The sequence below is a fragment of the Excalfactoria chinensis genome, chromosome 18 (assembly GCF_039878825.1).
Source record: "Excalfactoria chinensis isolate bCotChi1 chromosome 18, bCotChi1.hap2, whole genome shotgun sequence".
NCBI lineage: Eukaryota > Metazoa > Chordata > Aves > Galliformes > Phasianidae > Excalfactoria > Excalfactoria chinensis.
This window is the reverse complement of record NC_092842.1, coordinates 3678892-3695825: the sequence shown is the minus strand read 5'-3', so window position 1 is coordinate 3695825 and position 16934 is coordinate 3678892. Positions and strand designations below refer to the sequence as shown.

At 45.8% G+C, this 16934-nt stretch overlaps 1 protein-coding gene across 2 annotated transcripts in view; it reads right to left on the bottom strand.

The window, feature by feature from the left end:
• Positions 1-16934, bottom strand: part of EEIG1 (estrogen-induced osteoclastogenesis regulator 1) — a 33170-nt gene that overhangs the window by 10123 nt on the left and 6113 nt on the right. For both annotated transcript variants that reach the window (XM_072352694.1, XM_072352695.1), the window contains exons 3-6: positions 5362-5482; positions 5019-5048; positions 1899-2015; positions 1378-1424 (exon numbers count right to left, since the gene is read on the bottom strand). In XM_072352694.1, coding sequence (XP_072208795.1) covers positions 1378-1424; positions 1899-2015; positions 5019-5048; positions 5362-5482 — 315 coding nt within the window. The remainder of the gene's footprint in view (positions 1-1377; positions 1425-1898; positions 2016-5018; positions 5049-5361; positions 5483-16934) is intronic.

The window sequence follows — 16934 nt, the reverse complement described above, 5'->3', positions numbered from 1 at the left end:
ATTTATCATCGAAACTAACCCTGGTAACCTGGACTTAAAACATCTGTCACTATTAAAAGTGGTTTAAGATGCTCCAATTTTCCTCCTGAAGCCATTTCTTTTTTTCTGGAATCAGGTGGTACTTTATTTATGGTTTGAAAGTGTCTCTGCTACACTGTGAAAAGGTATTAACAAAGTAAAAGTTACATCAAGAGGTACCTGGCACTTCATAACCACGCAAGCTAATTCATGCACTGCAAACCAGCACCTAAAATTACACCTTATAGCCCAGAATATTACTGCTATGAGTGATGACCTTAAGGTAAAGCCTTCTTCTCTCACACCGCTGGAGTCAACACTAAACAATCAAATTAGCATACAGCAGTCCTGTGTGTTCAGCCTCGTGCCTTATAGCACACTACTGCAGGCTGGCCCAGATTGCAGAGCCTCGCAACCTTGTACTGCAGCATGAAGGCACATGGTGTGTTGCTCTATCTGTTAACTGATGCTGCAACAATTGTTAAAACAAAGAACTGCATCGCAGCTTCACTGTATTTCTTCTTTCGTATCGCAATGGACTTAAAAGAAAAGCGTGGTAACAGTTTCTCTACTAATCAAAACAAATAATGAATGTAGGTCCATGTAGAAGAACAAGGGAACTAAGATGTTTCAGCTTTGCAGTATTTTTGCTGCTGTTTCAAGTCAACGTCCTTATCTTGCATGGTATGTGCTAAAATATGTTCATTCCCAAGACTATTTTCCTCACTGACCTTTCCCTTCTCAGAGGTCACTGAAACCATCCCCAGAGCTATGAGAAATTCTACCCTTCGTGCACAACACCAAGTTTGTTAAAACTCATTAGTTGCCAAAACTTAACCAACACTAAGAAAAAGAAAGTACCGCATGCAACTGAGCCTGTTTCTTTTCCTGTAGGGGAAAAGGCCCTAAACAAGGCAATCCCCAGTCCGAGGGACTCAGAAATTCAGTTTGAGTTTAAAAGGCCAATTTAAAAGGCCAAAAGAAACACTTCACCCTCATAACGTCTCACAGAACAGCAGTGAAAACTGACTGACACAGACACACACCTTTTGCAGGTCACCCCTTGCATCTCCCAACACTCATAGATGTTATCACTGGCTTTGAAATCCAGGATTCCCCTACCCTATAGTAGATTCTTCCTTTTTATAGTGGGGAAAGCAGAGCAGAGAACAAATGAACCAAGAGTACAGTCTGGTTGTGCTATTCTAGCTGATTCAATAGTCCAGGCTCTCCCCCGTTATTTCCTAATCTGAAGGACACCTTTTTCTTCTCCCCAGCAATTTTAGTTTCCAGCAGAAAAACTGAAAAAGCACATGGTGTCCTGGTCTCCCAAAGCAAGATCAGTACTCAGAAACTCACGTTTTGAAGCAGGGGTCCCCTGAGAGCAGAGACATCCCAATCGTGACCTGGAGAGAGAGAACAAAGCACATCATCAGCCGCACCACTGAGAGCTCCTTGCTTCAGGAGGAGGCCAAAGGCTTGGCATAAAGCTTAGTGAGACCTACTTCCTCTAAAGAGAAGACCAGCTTTTGGAATTTAGCAAGGTATTCCCTTCCCTCCCCAAAGGGCATCAATATCTCCAGGTTGCAGTAGCTCAGCAGGAGGCAGGCTGGCAACCCTGACAGTTATTTTTTCCCCATTTAAGCTTTCTTTGGTGACATAGAATACTACTGAGGCTCACCGCTTGGCCATATGGATGCCAGTGTATCAAAGGGTGACTCTGATACTGACAAGCTTCCTGAGTCAGACAAGCAGCATAAAGGCACAACCCTGTCTCCATACATAGCAGGATCTTCTTTCAGGCCCAGCAATACGCTCTGGTTGTGATCTTTTGGCATTCAGTAGTAGGATTTCCACTATGGCAGTACCAGCTACTGTACCTTTAGGATGGAGTTGTCCTGTCGCGTGTTCTTAGTATCGTAACCTTCCAGCAAGCAGCAACGAACAGTGGATCCAGAGCCTGCAAATTCTGCCAGATTTAGATCAGCAAAGCCCAGCTGTCATCAAGAAAGGGGAAAGAGAACAAAAAATTAAAAACAATCAAATAACTCAATAAAGGAGATGCACAGACTAAAGGAAGATAGCAGAAACACAAGCCAGTGCACACAGAGACATGGCTGATGAGACCCTTGCACCTTGAGAATGGGAAGGGACAACACTCCCCATCCCCAGCCAGGTGACTCAGAGGAACATCAGCTCTGTGCAAGGAAGGAAACAGCAGTAATGCTGGCCAGGACAGCGTTAACCAGCCTGTAGCCATTGCATAACCAAGGACATGGATGGCACTAGGTCAACATTGTGGAAAAAACAGAATCACACATACACAAACATAATAAGGTACTCTTTGTATTGGGCCATCCCAGAATGCAGTGGAGCATATGAACCAAGAGATGAAAGGGTATTGTTATAAAGCAAAGATGATGCTGTCCTGAAATACAGAACAGAGCCTTGCAGCACAGCAAGCTGGAATTCAAGAGCAGCAATGCATGAGCTTTACTGCTACAGATGTGGCTGGGGAACTCCTGCACCACAGCTTCCTCAACATCTCTAAGATTGATCTAGCAAGTAGCTCACTTGACAGTCAGAAGAGAAGAGTTAGCTGTGAGCTCTCTAAGCGTTCTTTAACAAACACAGAAGGTGACAGGAAGATTACAGGTAAATTCAAATAGGTTATTTGATGTCTCTAGAGTACAAACACAATGAAGAATAGCTTTGCTTATCTGCTCTAACTCCTACAGTAGGAATTTACAGTGCTTTCCCAAAAGAAAAAGTCACAGCTTCCTTCAAACTCAACAGAAGTCAGTTGTGTCACAGTTTTCACTATTCATCTCATCTAATCTAACCAGAAGAGATGTTGTAACCCACATTTGGCCAAACAATTTCAGCACAGAAGGTCTGCATCACTTCAGCACACAGATCAGCTGCCATAAAAAAAGGAGAAAGGTAGAAAAGTAAAGACTCAGGTCTAGCTATTATTCTACACATTAAGTACGTTTATCCTGTCCTAGTGTTGACAACCTGGATAATACAACTGAACCGTGAGCCTCAAAATGTAACTCTACGCTAAGGAAATGTGGCGCTCCCATCTGTGGAAGCTGATGGGAGTTACAGCACAAACCATAGCCACTGTTGTGTGACCTCTGGCTCCCATTGTTCCAAATCAAAAGTTTAAGCCGCAGCCTCCACATGCCTGTACAAGAAGTATGATTCAAGTAATGTTAGCAACAAGATTAAGATACCTGCTCTGCTTCCTTCATCTCACTCTGAAAAGGGAACAAGCATTGATGGCAAAGAAAAAAAAATAGGGGTGGGACAGAACAGGAACCTTTCTTCTACAATAGAAAGAAAAAGAAAACCCTCCACCCCCTTCCCCTTAACTCCAATGCTTTTCCAGTCCTTGCTGTACATCTTTTTCTCCTTCTTGTCAAGGGCTATGTTTCTTATGGAATATTTGGCAATACAGAAAAACCAACACCAATGACTTTCTAATCTTTCAGAGATGAAGTGGGGAGGAGAAAGCCACACACTGAGCTGCAGTGCATCAGAACTGGAGGGCAGAAGATGCTCCTCTGGTGTGTTTGCATTGTACAATATGGCACCGCAGTGGTCAAGACCCAGATCCCCATTCCTCCACCAAAGGCATCAACAGAGTGCCGAGAGCATCTCAGAGACCAACACCAGAGCGGTGTTGGAGAACTCTCTACCAATCCACATCCACACTGTGTGCTGAGGTCAGATGCCCTTCTCAGGAAGCAGACTCCCAGTATATAGAGGAAGGATCCCTTAGCAAGAGGATGTTTTCAGAAGTAACCTTTCCTAATAGTTTCCTCAGTTTTCCAGCCAGCTGATGGTGTTTCTTCCAGCTTGGGAAAGAGTTTCCGCTTTATCAGTCCTTCCTGTTAGCTTCCACTCTATAACCCCTGACACTAAAGTGACAACAACGTCAAACCAAAAGGTACACGAGGCTATGGAAACTGTCTTGAGCATAAACAGCTCCAGTGCCGTTAGCCCTGCTGGAGTGGGAGCAGGTAAAGGCAGGCACATCTCTCCTTCCAACTCATCTGCACCCCCTGCACAGGCAGCTTCTTAGAACAGAGGAATAACCACCCCATCAATGCCAATGTAGTGGAAGAGAAACTGATAGCCCCAGAGACACTGTCCTCATTAGTGTCAAAAAAGGAACAGTATGGATAGCAATATCATTCTCTGTGACACAGTAGTATTAAGGTGTGAGTGCAGCCCTCCTCTCAAAGCCTGGTACATCCAGGAAGGCCATCGATTAGAAGAAATTCTTACACAGCTGTGTGTGACCCAAACATCTGTTTATTAGAAACCAGCACCAGTGACTCATTTTCAAACATGGATTCGGGCTCTGTGTGAACTCTGCTTTTAAGCCAACATTGTCTCTTGTTCCAGCACAAAGAGAAGGGGGTGGCATCCAGCCCATTGTCTCTCGTAGCCTGAGCAAGAAAACGAGGAGGATGGGGGTGTAACAGAATATAAAAATAACATTCATTTCTTGCCTCAATGTCTCCTGCCCTGGGAATGCAGTGATTTCTGCTGTAGGTTTCTGCCTGTGCTCACAATGCAACAAAGTGCCCACCCCAGCTGTAGCTGGTTCTGTTCTCCTGAGCACAGTAACTTAGTCTGTATTTCTTCATTAGCAAGACACTGCCAGAAGCCAGAGAGTTCACATCTGACTCAGAACTTCCCCAAAGTCTGAGGACACGCAGAACATCTTCCCAACCCCCTTCCAAAATCCACATCCAGTACAATCTGGATCCTGTCCCTGCCAGTATGTTTTTTCGGAAAAGCACTTAACTTGTGCCTAAACTAAGAACCAGTGACTGCTTCTCCAGACTGCTTCACACAGCAGCCACGCTACTTCTTGCCTGTTCAGTCACGGGTTTACAATGGCTGTAAAGCACTAAGAGCACACAAGACAGTCACCACTCAAGACAGTCACCACTCTGTCACATTTGCCCTTTCTTTGCTCTTACCTTGGAGTAGGTTTTTCCGCCCTTCAGCTCCTATAATGGGAGACAAAACAAACAGGAAAAGCAGCTATTACATGTGCTGGGGAAACAGGGGGAAAGTCATTACTCAACCCTGGAATTTGCTGTAAGGATTTCACAAACTTCTGTCTCTCAAGGGTACCAACACCCTGCTCTGTGTTAAGTACCCTGGCTGGGAAAGAGGCTCCGTGCAGCTTATCCTAACCCAAACAACCCTTCCTTCCCAGCACAGTCCACCATTACCATTCTCTTTGCTGCCAAAAAAAGCAGCTGGGAAGCAACACCAAAATGCAGGTGGTACCTGCTGGAAGCAGAAGCTGTTGCTTACCTTACGGACGGATACCCGGCAGATGCAGGGGTCCAGGAGTCCCGTGGCTGGGTTGGCACTCATTTTACACACAAAGGTAAATTTCTTTTTCCAGCGGACACAATTTTCCTGGACTTCTTCTCTGTGAGAATGCAAAGAAAAATAAAACACAGTTATCAAATAAAAGGACAGAGCTGAATCAATCCCAGTTATTCAGAATCTTTGTTATCGACTGGCAAACACTGTCTGCAAAAACCTTTTACCAGGTAACTCAATCCACACCACCTGAAACTGCACCAGAGTGTTACCTTAGCACCAACCAATTTCACCAGCCAATGCAGATCAAATCCATCTGGGTTACAGGGCAGACTAATCATATCTCACCAACATTTGCCTAAAGATCTCTCCCAAGCTCTTCTCTGTTTCCTGCTTTGCTGGTTTTGCTCATTCACTGTCCAGCCCAAACAAAGCAGATCTCTATAACTGAACTGGGCTGAAAGTTTGTAAGCTCGTCTTTGTATGCATCTGCTTTGTACACCTTTCTGTACAGTAAAATTGCACTATCTCCTGCACAGCTTTTCCTTCCCACCCTGCTCATAAGCCAGGACTAAGTCCATGAGAACTGGCCTGATGGAAGACAAAAAATGCAGGCAGAAACACTCTGGAGTGCACACAGACAGGATCACACCAAGCAAATACAGTATGCTTAACACAGAGGTTGTGGATGTCAATGCAATGAGAGCAGTCCCAGCCAGCCAGAGCAATCCTCCTCACACAGCTCTTGTGCCCCAGTTACTGGGTGAGTTGGGAGGCTGTGACTCAGGCATGCACCAGAGCTACAGGAGGAAGATGAGGAGGAAGAGGCTCTCTGAGCACATGAGATGCTTCAGGTACAGCTCAGGCTTCTGCAAAAGCTCTCTGAGGAAGCAGAAATTTACCTCCCAAAGAATGTGGGTTCCACGGAGCAGAAAAGGAGGTGTGGGGAGTCTTCTGCAAGGCCCTGGGCAGTGAGTGATCCTCTGCACCAAGCGATCCCCTTACAGCCTTGGCCCTGAGCCACTTAAGGGGAGGCAGGCACTGCTGACAGCTCTGAGTTAGCAAGTTTGCATAGAACTCTTATCTCTTCTCTCAGCACAGGACAAAAGGGGCAAGGGCACAAGATAAACTGCTTGCTTTGGCAGTGAGAGAAAAGCTTCCTGCCGTCTGACCCAGGCGCAGTGTAGGCTTGAGATATTGGGGGAAAAGGGAAGAAATCAATCCCGATATTGACTCGACTCCTCCTGAGAAGGAAGGGGCAGAAGACAGAAGGCAGCCCAACGGCCCCTTGCACAACCCTGACATGAAGCCATGGGCTGGGGCCTGACTTTACAGGTCCCCATCTGTCCTCAGCTACCCTGAAAGACTTCAGTGTGTCAGCTGGAGCCAAGGGCAGAGCCCAGAGAAGGGGTAGGTGATAAATTAAAATCTGTGATCCTCTGTAATGCAGGGGAGGGCTGATCATCCTTCATTAAAAGGTGGGAAAGCAGAAGACAACAGCTCCTTCAAGGCAGTGAACTTAAAACTCCCATCTGGAAATGGAAGGCATTGAAATGTTAGGCATCTAAGTGCTGAAAATACCTTTGAATTTGGGATTAATTCAAGATGAGATCTGGTTCTCATTGATCCACTCAAGTCATTCCAACTCCTCCAGGCAGGAGATACATTTCCAGAGGGATAAAAATGACTTTGCCTATTCACTGAGCCAGCCACACTAGTTGAGTTAAATTTCATATCTGAGGTGCCTTGAAGCTGACAAAGCATGAAGTATATTAAACGATCTAAAGGAAGGAAAATTCAGGTACTGATGAAAAAAGAATTCAACTGAACAGAAAAATGCTTGTAAACACACGTGCTTCAGAAACACAAGGGATGTGCATAGGATGCAGGAGACACTCATCATTTCAGCAGCACCAGTCTCCTATCCTTCAAAGAGGAGCTGCTATTTCCCTGAGAGCAAGGCCAATGCTTTTTGCTAACAACACCAGCACTTCCAACCAAAGCTTAGAGGGCAGCTTCACACCTGATGGGTTCAGCAGTGCTGCTGCAGGCCTAACTCAGCATGGGCTGGAGCTTCGGCTGCATGCACAAGTCTTACTTGTGATTTCCCTCCTGCATTACAGTGCAGCTATGATGAAGCATCTGCTGGATGCTGCTAAGTCCAACTAACGCTAATTATTTCAAAACGTGGCAAAAAGTACTGATTCGTAATAAAAGAGCTCCTTCATAGCCATCTTGCTGTTAGCATAAGAAGCATTTTGTCTCTTGTTAAGGCAATTTGCTGGCCTCCCAAACCTGCTGCAGATAGCACACAGCTCAAGTCATTGGCAGAGCTGGGGGCATGGCATGCAGCACTGCAGACAGCCCTCAGCCTGCAAACGTTCAGCAATGACGACTTCCAACATTTTTTAAGGGTAGCTTTTATGGGTGGAGGCTGGGGCTGTACCATTAGACAAGGGAGCAGCATTGTTTCAAGTCACACTGTAAGAAATTAGTTCCACATTTCCAAAAGACAGCCCGTAGTGAAGCAATGGGCTTTGCCTATCCACCTCCCATCAAGTTAGTGTAAGGGTGGTAATTAGGGAGCGCTAAAATAGGAAGAAAGCGGACTCAAATGAGGAGCATTTCGCTTCAGAATGTTCTCTGATGTACAATTAGGAACCATCAGACAGAAACCAAAACAACGCCCAAAGCGCACGAGGAGGTGTTTCCTTCCAACATAATCACACAGCACCTAAAAGCAAACCCTGAAACTAACAGCTGAAAACCAAAAGGGCTCAATTTAAAATTGTACTCAGTATTTGAAGCATCAGAAATAGATCAAACCAATGCTGGGTACAGGGTGTCAATTCAGTGGGCCTTCAGAAGTTTTATTTAAACAATATTAATAAAAAAAACCCAACAAAAACTGTCTGTTCTATTTTGCAGCAAAGCCCTCAGGAGGCCGAATCCCCTCCAGGCTCAGCTTTGCCCTCTTCTGCCTTGAGACTTATTCAAAGCCATATAATTACTCTCCCAGACCTAAATATACCACCAGAGAACAAACCAATATAAGCCTGCGGCAGCTTTTGGGACAAGCAGTGTTCCAAAGGTAACTCTGTGGGGCCTTTAGGCTCCTGGGCTCACGTCAGCCCTGTGCCAAGCAGCAGGACAGCCCATACCAGGCAGGGTGCAGACCATGGGTGTTCCATCACAGCACATCTGAGCCTAACCCACTGCAGTGCCTACTGTTACAGCCCAGTGTAGAACTAACAGTTGTGCTCGGTGACAGCCACAATGTCTCTTCAGGCCCAGATCTCACGCAGCCACATTGCAGCTCTGAGACAGGCAGAAGAAAGCACCAGGAACAGATTTTATGGGCGAGATGTTTGCCAACTGTGATTTTAGTGCCACAGACAGAGCAGCACTGCTGCAGAAAGCCACAACGCTAACTGTGAGTTAGCTCAAACAAGCATACAAGGAAATGCTTCTAGAAAAGGCCACGTGTAAGACCCACACTAGCACAGACTAAAGCGAGTCCTGCCCCACCGAGCACCACGACAGAAATTAGAACTTCTATTTACAGGCTCAAAGCTGAGCTGCACCCAGCTGGGTACAGTGTCTCAAACACCACCCGAGGAATAAATTTGGCCTTGCTGAACTGTTTAGAAATGCAGATGAATCACCCGTACGCTTTACAGCAGTAGTAATGCAAAACACCATTAAAGGGCTACAGGTTTGCTGGGAAGGTAAAGACCACACAAAATAGCTTTTTAAACACCAAACGTTTCAGTAGAGCAACGCGTGTCAGTTTGATGTTTCGTATACGGGAGCAGATGTGGGAAAACCTCAAGCTAAACAAGACAGCACATAGATAAGCATACACAAAGGGCTTCTTATTCAGATCCCCTCCTCCTCATTTACACAAAGGCTAGGGGCAAGCTCTCCTCTTGCTGCTGCTGCTCAGCCCACACACCCCCAGTCCTTGAGATGTGGATCTGCATCAGACCCTTCAGGCAGAACAAATCCCCTGCTTTGCTCCCAGCTAATGGCGCTCTGCTCCCCTGGCTGGTTCACCACCTGGTGCAGCAGTGTGGCATCACTGATCCCACATCTCCATCTGATTAGGCACAGAAAGACAGCGTCATTGCATACCTTGGCTCTACTCTCAGCTGCAGGGACACATGAAAGCTGCCTAATCTATTCCCCAGTATTTTTGAAGACAGAATTAGAGCAAGACTGCTGAGAGTCCCTTAGCTCAGAAAGCCTGCAACAGTCTTACGTTATACTCTGGAGAAGACAGTTACTATTTTAACCAGGTTATCTAATGCAAAACTGTAAGGGAAGAGACGCCTCCCATAAGGCCTAGCACAGACACTTGAAAAGCCCATTCTGCACCAGCATTCACAGCGCTGCACTCCCTGCACACCAGAATTTACACCATCCTATAAACATGGCAGGTCCTGCTGCAAACAGAAGGCCTAATCAGCATCCATAAAACACAGACAGTATAAAGGTAGGTGAAAATACATGCAACAGAATGCAGGTAGGAAGCCAAGCAGCCTGCTGAGCGAGGGGAGTTTCAGTTAGAATATCTCACACAGGAATGGTGATAGACCGTATTCCTTGGGGAACACCAGACAGGCTGGTAAAAACAACAGAGCAGCTGGAGACACAATACAACAAAATCCAACAAAACCCAACCGTTGGACCTGGAGGGGTAGAAGTGCTCTATAGAGACTTATTTACATGGAGGGGTTTTGGGGTTTTTTAACCAAAACGAAGAGAAAGGACAGCAAGCAGCTCTCAACAATGAAGTGACTCTGTCGTGACTGGGCTTACATCACTGACCAGAACAACAGCCAACCCAGATAGCTGGATGTCTCCCCTGCTGCAAACAACCCTGTATTCTCCAGCTGACAAGCGCTGGTTGTTGCACAGCAGACATCAGCAGTTATGATGGAAAAATGGCTCAGAGTGAGATGATGCAGACCGTGTCACTAAGAGAACTAAGCAAGTCTTTGTCATTTGAAACAAGTCTTATTTGGATGTTTCACTGTAAGCGTTTTAAACAAGGGTTCAGTAGAAAGGTCATCACATCCACCAAGTGCTTGTAAAATTAACTTCTGAATCCCCCAGCAAAGACATTTCAGTTGACTTTGGTAGGGAAGGACCCTCCCCACAGTCCAACTGATCGATTTAGCTCTTCATTACACCAGAGGGGTAATGAAGATATGAAGGCAAGAGACTCCAAAGCTGCCTTGCTGCAGGAGAAGGCAGCTTCACACTTGTGAAGGCAAGGAAAGAGCCAGAACAAAACCGAGGTGAGGAAGGAAGCGTGACAAGGTTAATGAGAAATAATAACAGGATCCGAAGTTCTCCATAAAAATAAGCTGGTATCTAGTAGGCAAGTGATTGACTTTTTATGGCTTTCACCTTCTGCCCCAAAAGAAGCCCATTACTGAAGACAAACAGCTTCTGAACTGCACGTTCCAGCTCCCGTGAAAGCAGTGATCGATCTCAATAAAGGTACACCAGTATGAGGCAGGGAACTGCAATAGCTCCTGGAGATCAGGGGGAGCAGTCAACCACAGGAGAAAACCCTCCAGCATCAGCATTCATGGTTGTATATTAACAGCTTCTTTGGAAGGCAGTCCTTTGGTTATGCCCGGATTCCATGTACCCGGACCTCTCCTCCAAACACAGAGGATGTAAAAAAGATACCAGTAGAAAACACACAACTGCACGAGTTGCATAACAATAATAAGGTGAAAATTGTGCCAAATGGAAGAAAAAAGTCACAGAGCAACAAACCTGAAAGACATAAACTACAGAACAAGTCTGATGGCTTTTGGAAGGGTAAGTAAGGGTGGAGCATGGAGAAGGCAAGAAGAAATATTCTAACAGGCTCGGCTACAGAGCAGCAAAGGATGGATACATGCACAGCACAGCCGGTCTGCTCTGAGGTCTTTATATTCTTTGTCATTTTGAAGCAGAGAAGCCGGATATCAGGAAAACAAGGACAAGAGGGGCCTGTAACAGTAAATATCATGCAACACATCTCTTCTGTTACGGACTGTGCTGCTGACAGACCAACCCAGAGCAGGACATCCAAGGACTTCTTGCCACATCTCCACAACACAAACTGTCTTTGGGCAGGGGCCAGGGATGCATGCCAGGAGTAATCACATCACAAGCAAAGGACCGAACTCTTAAGTGTAAGGAAAGGAATAACTGGATGGATGACTCAGTTACTGAAATACGAGTCTGTAATAATGTGCGTATCGAACACTGAAAGACGCTTTGGCTTTTTTTGAGCTCTGATCACGCACTGAGTCACCACCCCAACTCCTATTGTTCTGACAGCCTATGCTAGAGATGGATTAACCAAGGAAGCATCACGTGCCAGACTGCCAAGCTTCTTGTAGGCAAATTCACAAGTATTTCAGTGACAGAAAAAGCCAGAACAGGTCAGCACTGCAGGTTTCCCTTGGCCTGCCCAGCTCACCCATGAGCTGTGACGCTCACTGACAGAGCTCAGGTGCTGCACGCTCTGGTCTGTGATGAGCAATCACTGCTCCGTGCTGCAGCAGTCCGGGCTGCTTTGCAGCTCACATTCAGCACGCTCTGAAGACTCTGTCTGACTCTGGGCTAAATCATCTTTCAGATCTGATTTTTCCCAACGACAGCCACTGCACAATGCAGTGCTCTGTGTGGAGGGAACAACCCAGCTAGGAACTGCTTCTTCTGAGCTCCCACCTGTGATTCCAGCCAAGTCAGAGGGTTACAGAGGCTGCTGTATAAAGCAAAGGTCGATTAATTCATTGAATCTCAGAGCAAGTTTCAGTAACACTGCAGCTTGGAAAGTCCTTCTGCTTATGGCAGACTGTAGATATGAAATTAAGATTCACTGATAATCTACTGCTGATGTATTTATAAACTTTCTCTATCCCTTAAGTGTTAGCTGTCATTCTGAGACATCCCAGACTTGCCTTTTGCTGCCTAAATTTAAACTCTCAGCAAAGAAAGGCAGCAACGTAAAACTCAGCAAGGAAAACTGATAATGCCTTTAACGTGCAAGAGATGGCTACAACTCCACACTCGACTTGCAAACACGATGCCAATATTCCAGGACTCTGCTGGGACAGTAAGGCTGGAAAATGAAGATGCTGAACAAATGAACAAAGTTCCTGTTGCAATGACATGTACTGAGATGAATCTCTTTGCCCCTAAGGCAGATTTGCGGCACATAAAGACCCTAAAATAGTTAAGTGACATTTTTGGCTGATATCTGCCCTTTTTCAACCAAGATTGTTTGCCAACATAGTTGTACAAGGGAAGTCTTTATAGTGTAAATTAACCTGCATGTGAGGCCAAGTTCATTTCTGGAATAATTTCATTAATACTGTGTGATGTAACATCATTGCAACTTGGCTCAAGTACGCTGGAGAGCTCTTCAGTAAATAAGCTGCCTGGAGTTAAACCCAGTGCTAAAAGTATGATCAATTACCCAAGAGGTAACACCCTCCTGTGCCCAGACACGTTGTTCTGAGTCACTCCTATATGGTACACGTTCCATCAAAACCAATAGCAGAAAGTCCCTTTATAGGTTAAGACCAGCTTTTTCATCCCATCATGAATATAAATGCCCTATGACGGTTTGCTTATAAAGGCATTATTCAGCATTACAAACAGGTCACTGGTTTTAAGGACAAGGTACAAACGCATTCTCTCTGAACTCACATGCCCTCCTATCAATATCAATATTGCTGTTAACCTGCAGAAAGGCCACTCAGTAGAAGAGCTTTGCAAATTACAATAGACTGCTGAATGAAGCCATCATGGGAGAGAGAAGCAGGGACACACATGCAGCAGGCAGGTCAGCTTTTGATCTGCTAGATCCACAGCTCCAGATAAAGTGATTCTCCCCAAAAGACTGATACCTCCCGAGGTAACTAGCACCCCACTGACTGCGTCCTAATCAAAGGGAGGTAATTACGTAAATTACATCTTGGTTAGGAGCAGAATGCAAGAAAATGCTTTGCTTTGTGACAGCAGTTTGTGCTGGTTATGCCACTGGGAAGCATTAGAATAGGCTCCTGCTGCCTGGCTGCCAGGAGTGGGGTTGTGAGGATCAGAGCACATTTACCTCCCCTGTGGCTGTCACCACCAGCTGCATTCAGATGCACAACCTTGATTTCCCACTAGTGAGAGCAACTGCCATTGGAGATGAGTATGAATCATTTCTGGAGGAAAAACAACATACAGATTTGTTTTGAAAGAACAGTCACGCTTGCATGGAATGCAGGAAAAGCCATTGCTGTAAACCTACACCAGACCTTAAAGAGAACAAGTGGCCAAGCAGAGTATGATCAGCTACTCCTAGTACAGAGGCTATAAGGTATTCAGCAAAGCATGAAGGCAGCAAGCATAAAAAGCCAACCTGGAAATACACTCCCCCACAGCACAGTATTTCCCTTGTGGCAACAAGCACTGAGGGCTACTTGAAGACATAAGATGAGCAATGCTGTACTTGAAAGGAATTCAACATTTATGCAGATGCAATTGCCTGGCGTTACTGAAGTACGAAATAAAACATAACAGGTCCCTGACAGAAGTCAGGAAAAGAGCTTTCCTATAAATGGATTACTGCATAATCACCTGTAACATGGGCAGACAGCCTGTCCCTGAAGCAGCCCTTATTGCTTACTCTGGAAGCAGGATGCAAGCTGCGCTGCCCTGGTACAGCAAGTCTAAGACTACTGCTTCGTTCCAGTGCAATGGAGCGTTAAGAGACCTGAAAAGATTGCTCAATTATAAATAACCCACATTACCCCCTTGCAGTCAGCAACATGCCCACACGGTAACATGAAGAATGGGAACTAGCAAGAGAAACAGAAAAAGTGCAGAGAAAGAAAAAACGAAACAGCCAAGCTGGAATCCTCGCCCCAGTTCATACAGGTGCAAATAAAAACCCACTGAACACATCCGGCCTCACCTTTTCTGTCTCTTAAGTGCAGATAAAGCCTGACAGAGCCAGATTTTAAGGGGGGTTGGGGGAGAGGTGGGTGTAGTCCGAGTTTTTTTCCAGGCAAGCCTTTCCCCTTTCCTGGCCATCAGTTCTTTTATTTTGATGAGCAATATTGCCCCTTAGAGACTGGAGACACGAGTGTTTGGGCAGAACATTTGGCAGTGCTCACACACCAACTTGCATTTCCTAAGGCCGAGAGCTCCAGACGCAGTGCTGATGATGGTGGGCTTTGTGCTGATCCATCCTGCAAGCAACAGCAGGCACAGGCAGCGAGCCTCTGTTGATCATTAACCCAACAGCCAATAACGAAACAACTTTCCGCGGTCATTTCATACAAAGCTTAATTCTGAAAGCAAAATGGAGGTAATTATCCCAGACCGAAACCCTGAGACCACAACCCATTTACAGACTTCTTGTTCTCCTTGGGCTCCTTGTTCTGCTTTGCCATTGCACAGCCAGTCTGGAGCACGGTGCTTGATAGATTCTAGAAAGCACCAACCAAACCCTCAAGTTTTATCTCCTACATCTTGTACGCTGCACGGCAAGAGAAGGGACGTGCCTCACTTTGGCAAACACGCGGCTCTAGGAAGCAGTAACCCCCAAAAAGTCTAGTTTTAGCTTTGTGGGTGGGTTTTTTTATTTTAGTGAGCACCTTTCAAGGTTGGTTACCAACCACACGCAGGGTGATGGTTTCCGTCGGTCTATGGAGATGCATGGCTAATTAACACTGCAGCTTTCTAGTCCTTCCAGCACAGCAAATCCACATGCTGTCTTCCTTCCTCCTACGTAAGCAACCCCAGCACTTTCAGGCTCAACAAACAGCATTCATTTCTTATTTAGAATACAGCACAGGGCACTGAAAGTATTTTTAGCTCCAACCTCATCTCCTACAACAGCATGAGACCTTCTACAACAAGGCCTCCCCTCATCAGCGACATATGATAAATACAGCTGAAGGAAAGGCACAGTCCTGCTATTTTGCCAGCTCAGCTACTTTCCGTCCGCATGGAAAGCATCCGTTATACACACTGTATATACACTGGCTTATCTAGAATATCCTGTCTCTTCAACACTTGCCTCCCCCCAACGCTTTGGTCTCCGTACACATCCTCTTCATATTCCTCCTTGCCCACAGCCCCATCCCACTTCCTCAGTCTTTTCCTCATCTCACTTTTATCGTTTGAATAATGCAGGAGATTGCTACAAAGCACATGAAAATGACATTCATGAAGACTAACAAATTCAAATCCCACAGAACAATTCCCTTTCTTGCTCTTCAGACTGAAAACACACCAAACAACAAGGCTGTTTAGCCAGCAAACACAGGCCCAACTGTTTGGCCAGTGGGAAGTGCCTTTCCAACCCAGGCACTAAACTGAGATACTGAGGCCCACTGTGTGGTACCAGAGATCACGACACAGAGGCAGGAGTGGTAGCGATGTGTGCCATGCCTCCCAGCACGTGTACAAAGGCATGATGTGAACAACCTGCAAGAACAAAAAAAGCCTCCCATCCTGCAGGTCGAGCAGCCAGCACAGGATGAGGTAACACAGCCATCTGAAAAAACACATCACCTTCACAGCATGTATTACTGATAGGAGGTCACAGGTTGGTACAAAAAGGGAGATCAACATATTGATCTGGGACACTCCTAAGGGCTGTTGCTTCATTATATGAGGAGGAACAGCTAGAAACAAATTCCTGATCTGTCTTGGAGACAACTGCACCCCAGCTCTGAGTGGGCAGAGCTGGCAGCTCACAGAGGATGCAGAATACATCCTGTTTGAGAAAGGAGGCCATGCACAGAGCCACATCCGTCTGCCTTTGCACAGAGCCAGACCTTACAGAGTCAAGCTTGTGTGATGCTGCAGGAGTTCAATGTGCTATTCAATCATGCTGGCAAGTGAAAGAGGTTTCTGATCTGAGGTAGAAGCTGGAGATCTCTCCCAAAACACAAGCAGGTGTATCTTCCTGCAATGACACTAAGAATGAATCCATACCTATCTCATTCACCTAGAAACTGGTACCAGAACAACTTGCTATTGGCAACTTCTGGCCTATTAAAGTACTAATAACTGTGCAGCGAGACCACATGTTCCTGGAGGCATGCATGAATTCCTCAGAAATACAGCTTCAAAGCTCGAGTCAACACTGGTGGCAGCTAAAGAGCACAAAGAACAAACAGCCTGGAAGCCATTTAGGTATTTCAGAAACAAATACAGGTTTTAAAAGAGAGTGGGGAAACCTTCACCTCCCTCTTTGTCCTCAGCCAGGGCAGGCAGCAGTGCTGATCTGTAAACCAGGCAGGCCACAGGGCCCCACTCTCAAAGCAGAACACACTGCCCAATGAGTAATTTTTTGAGCCAAGCACTGTTTAAGTCACGCAGATAAGGCTGTTGCTAAGAGTTAGCTGTCAAAGCACTGCCAGCTCAGAGTCAGCTCTACGGGGGAAGTTCAAAAGCAAACTGTATGTGAGCACTTACTGATGCTGTGCACAGAGCGTATCACTTGGAGCGTTAGGTTTCAGTTGCTGGTCAATAAAGCAGCT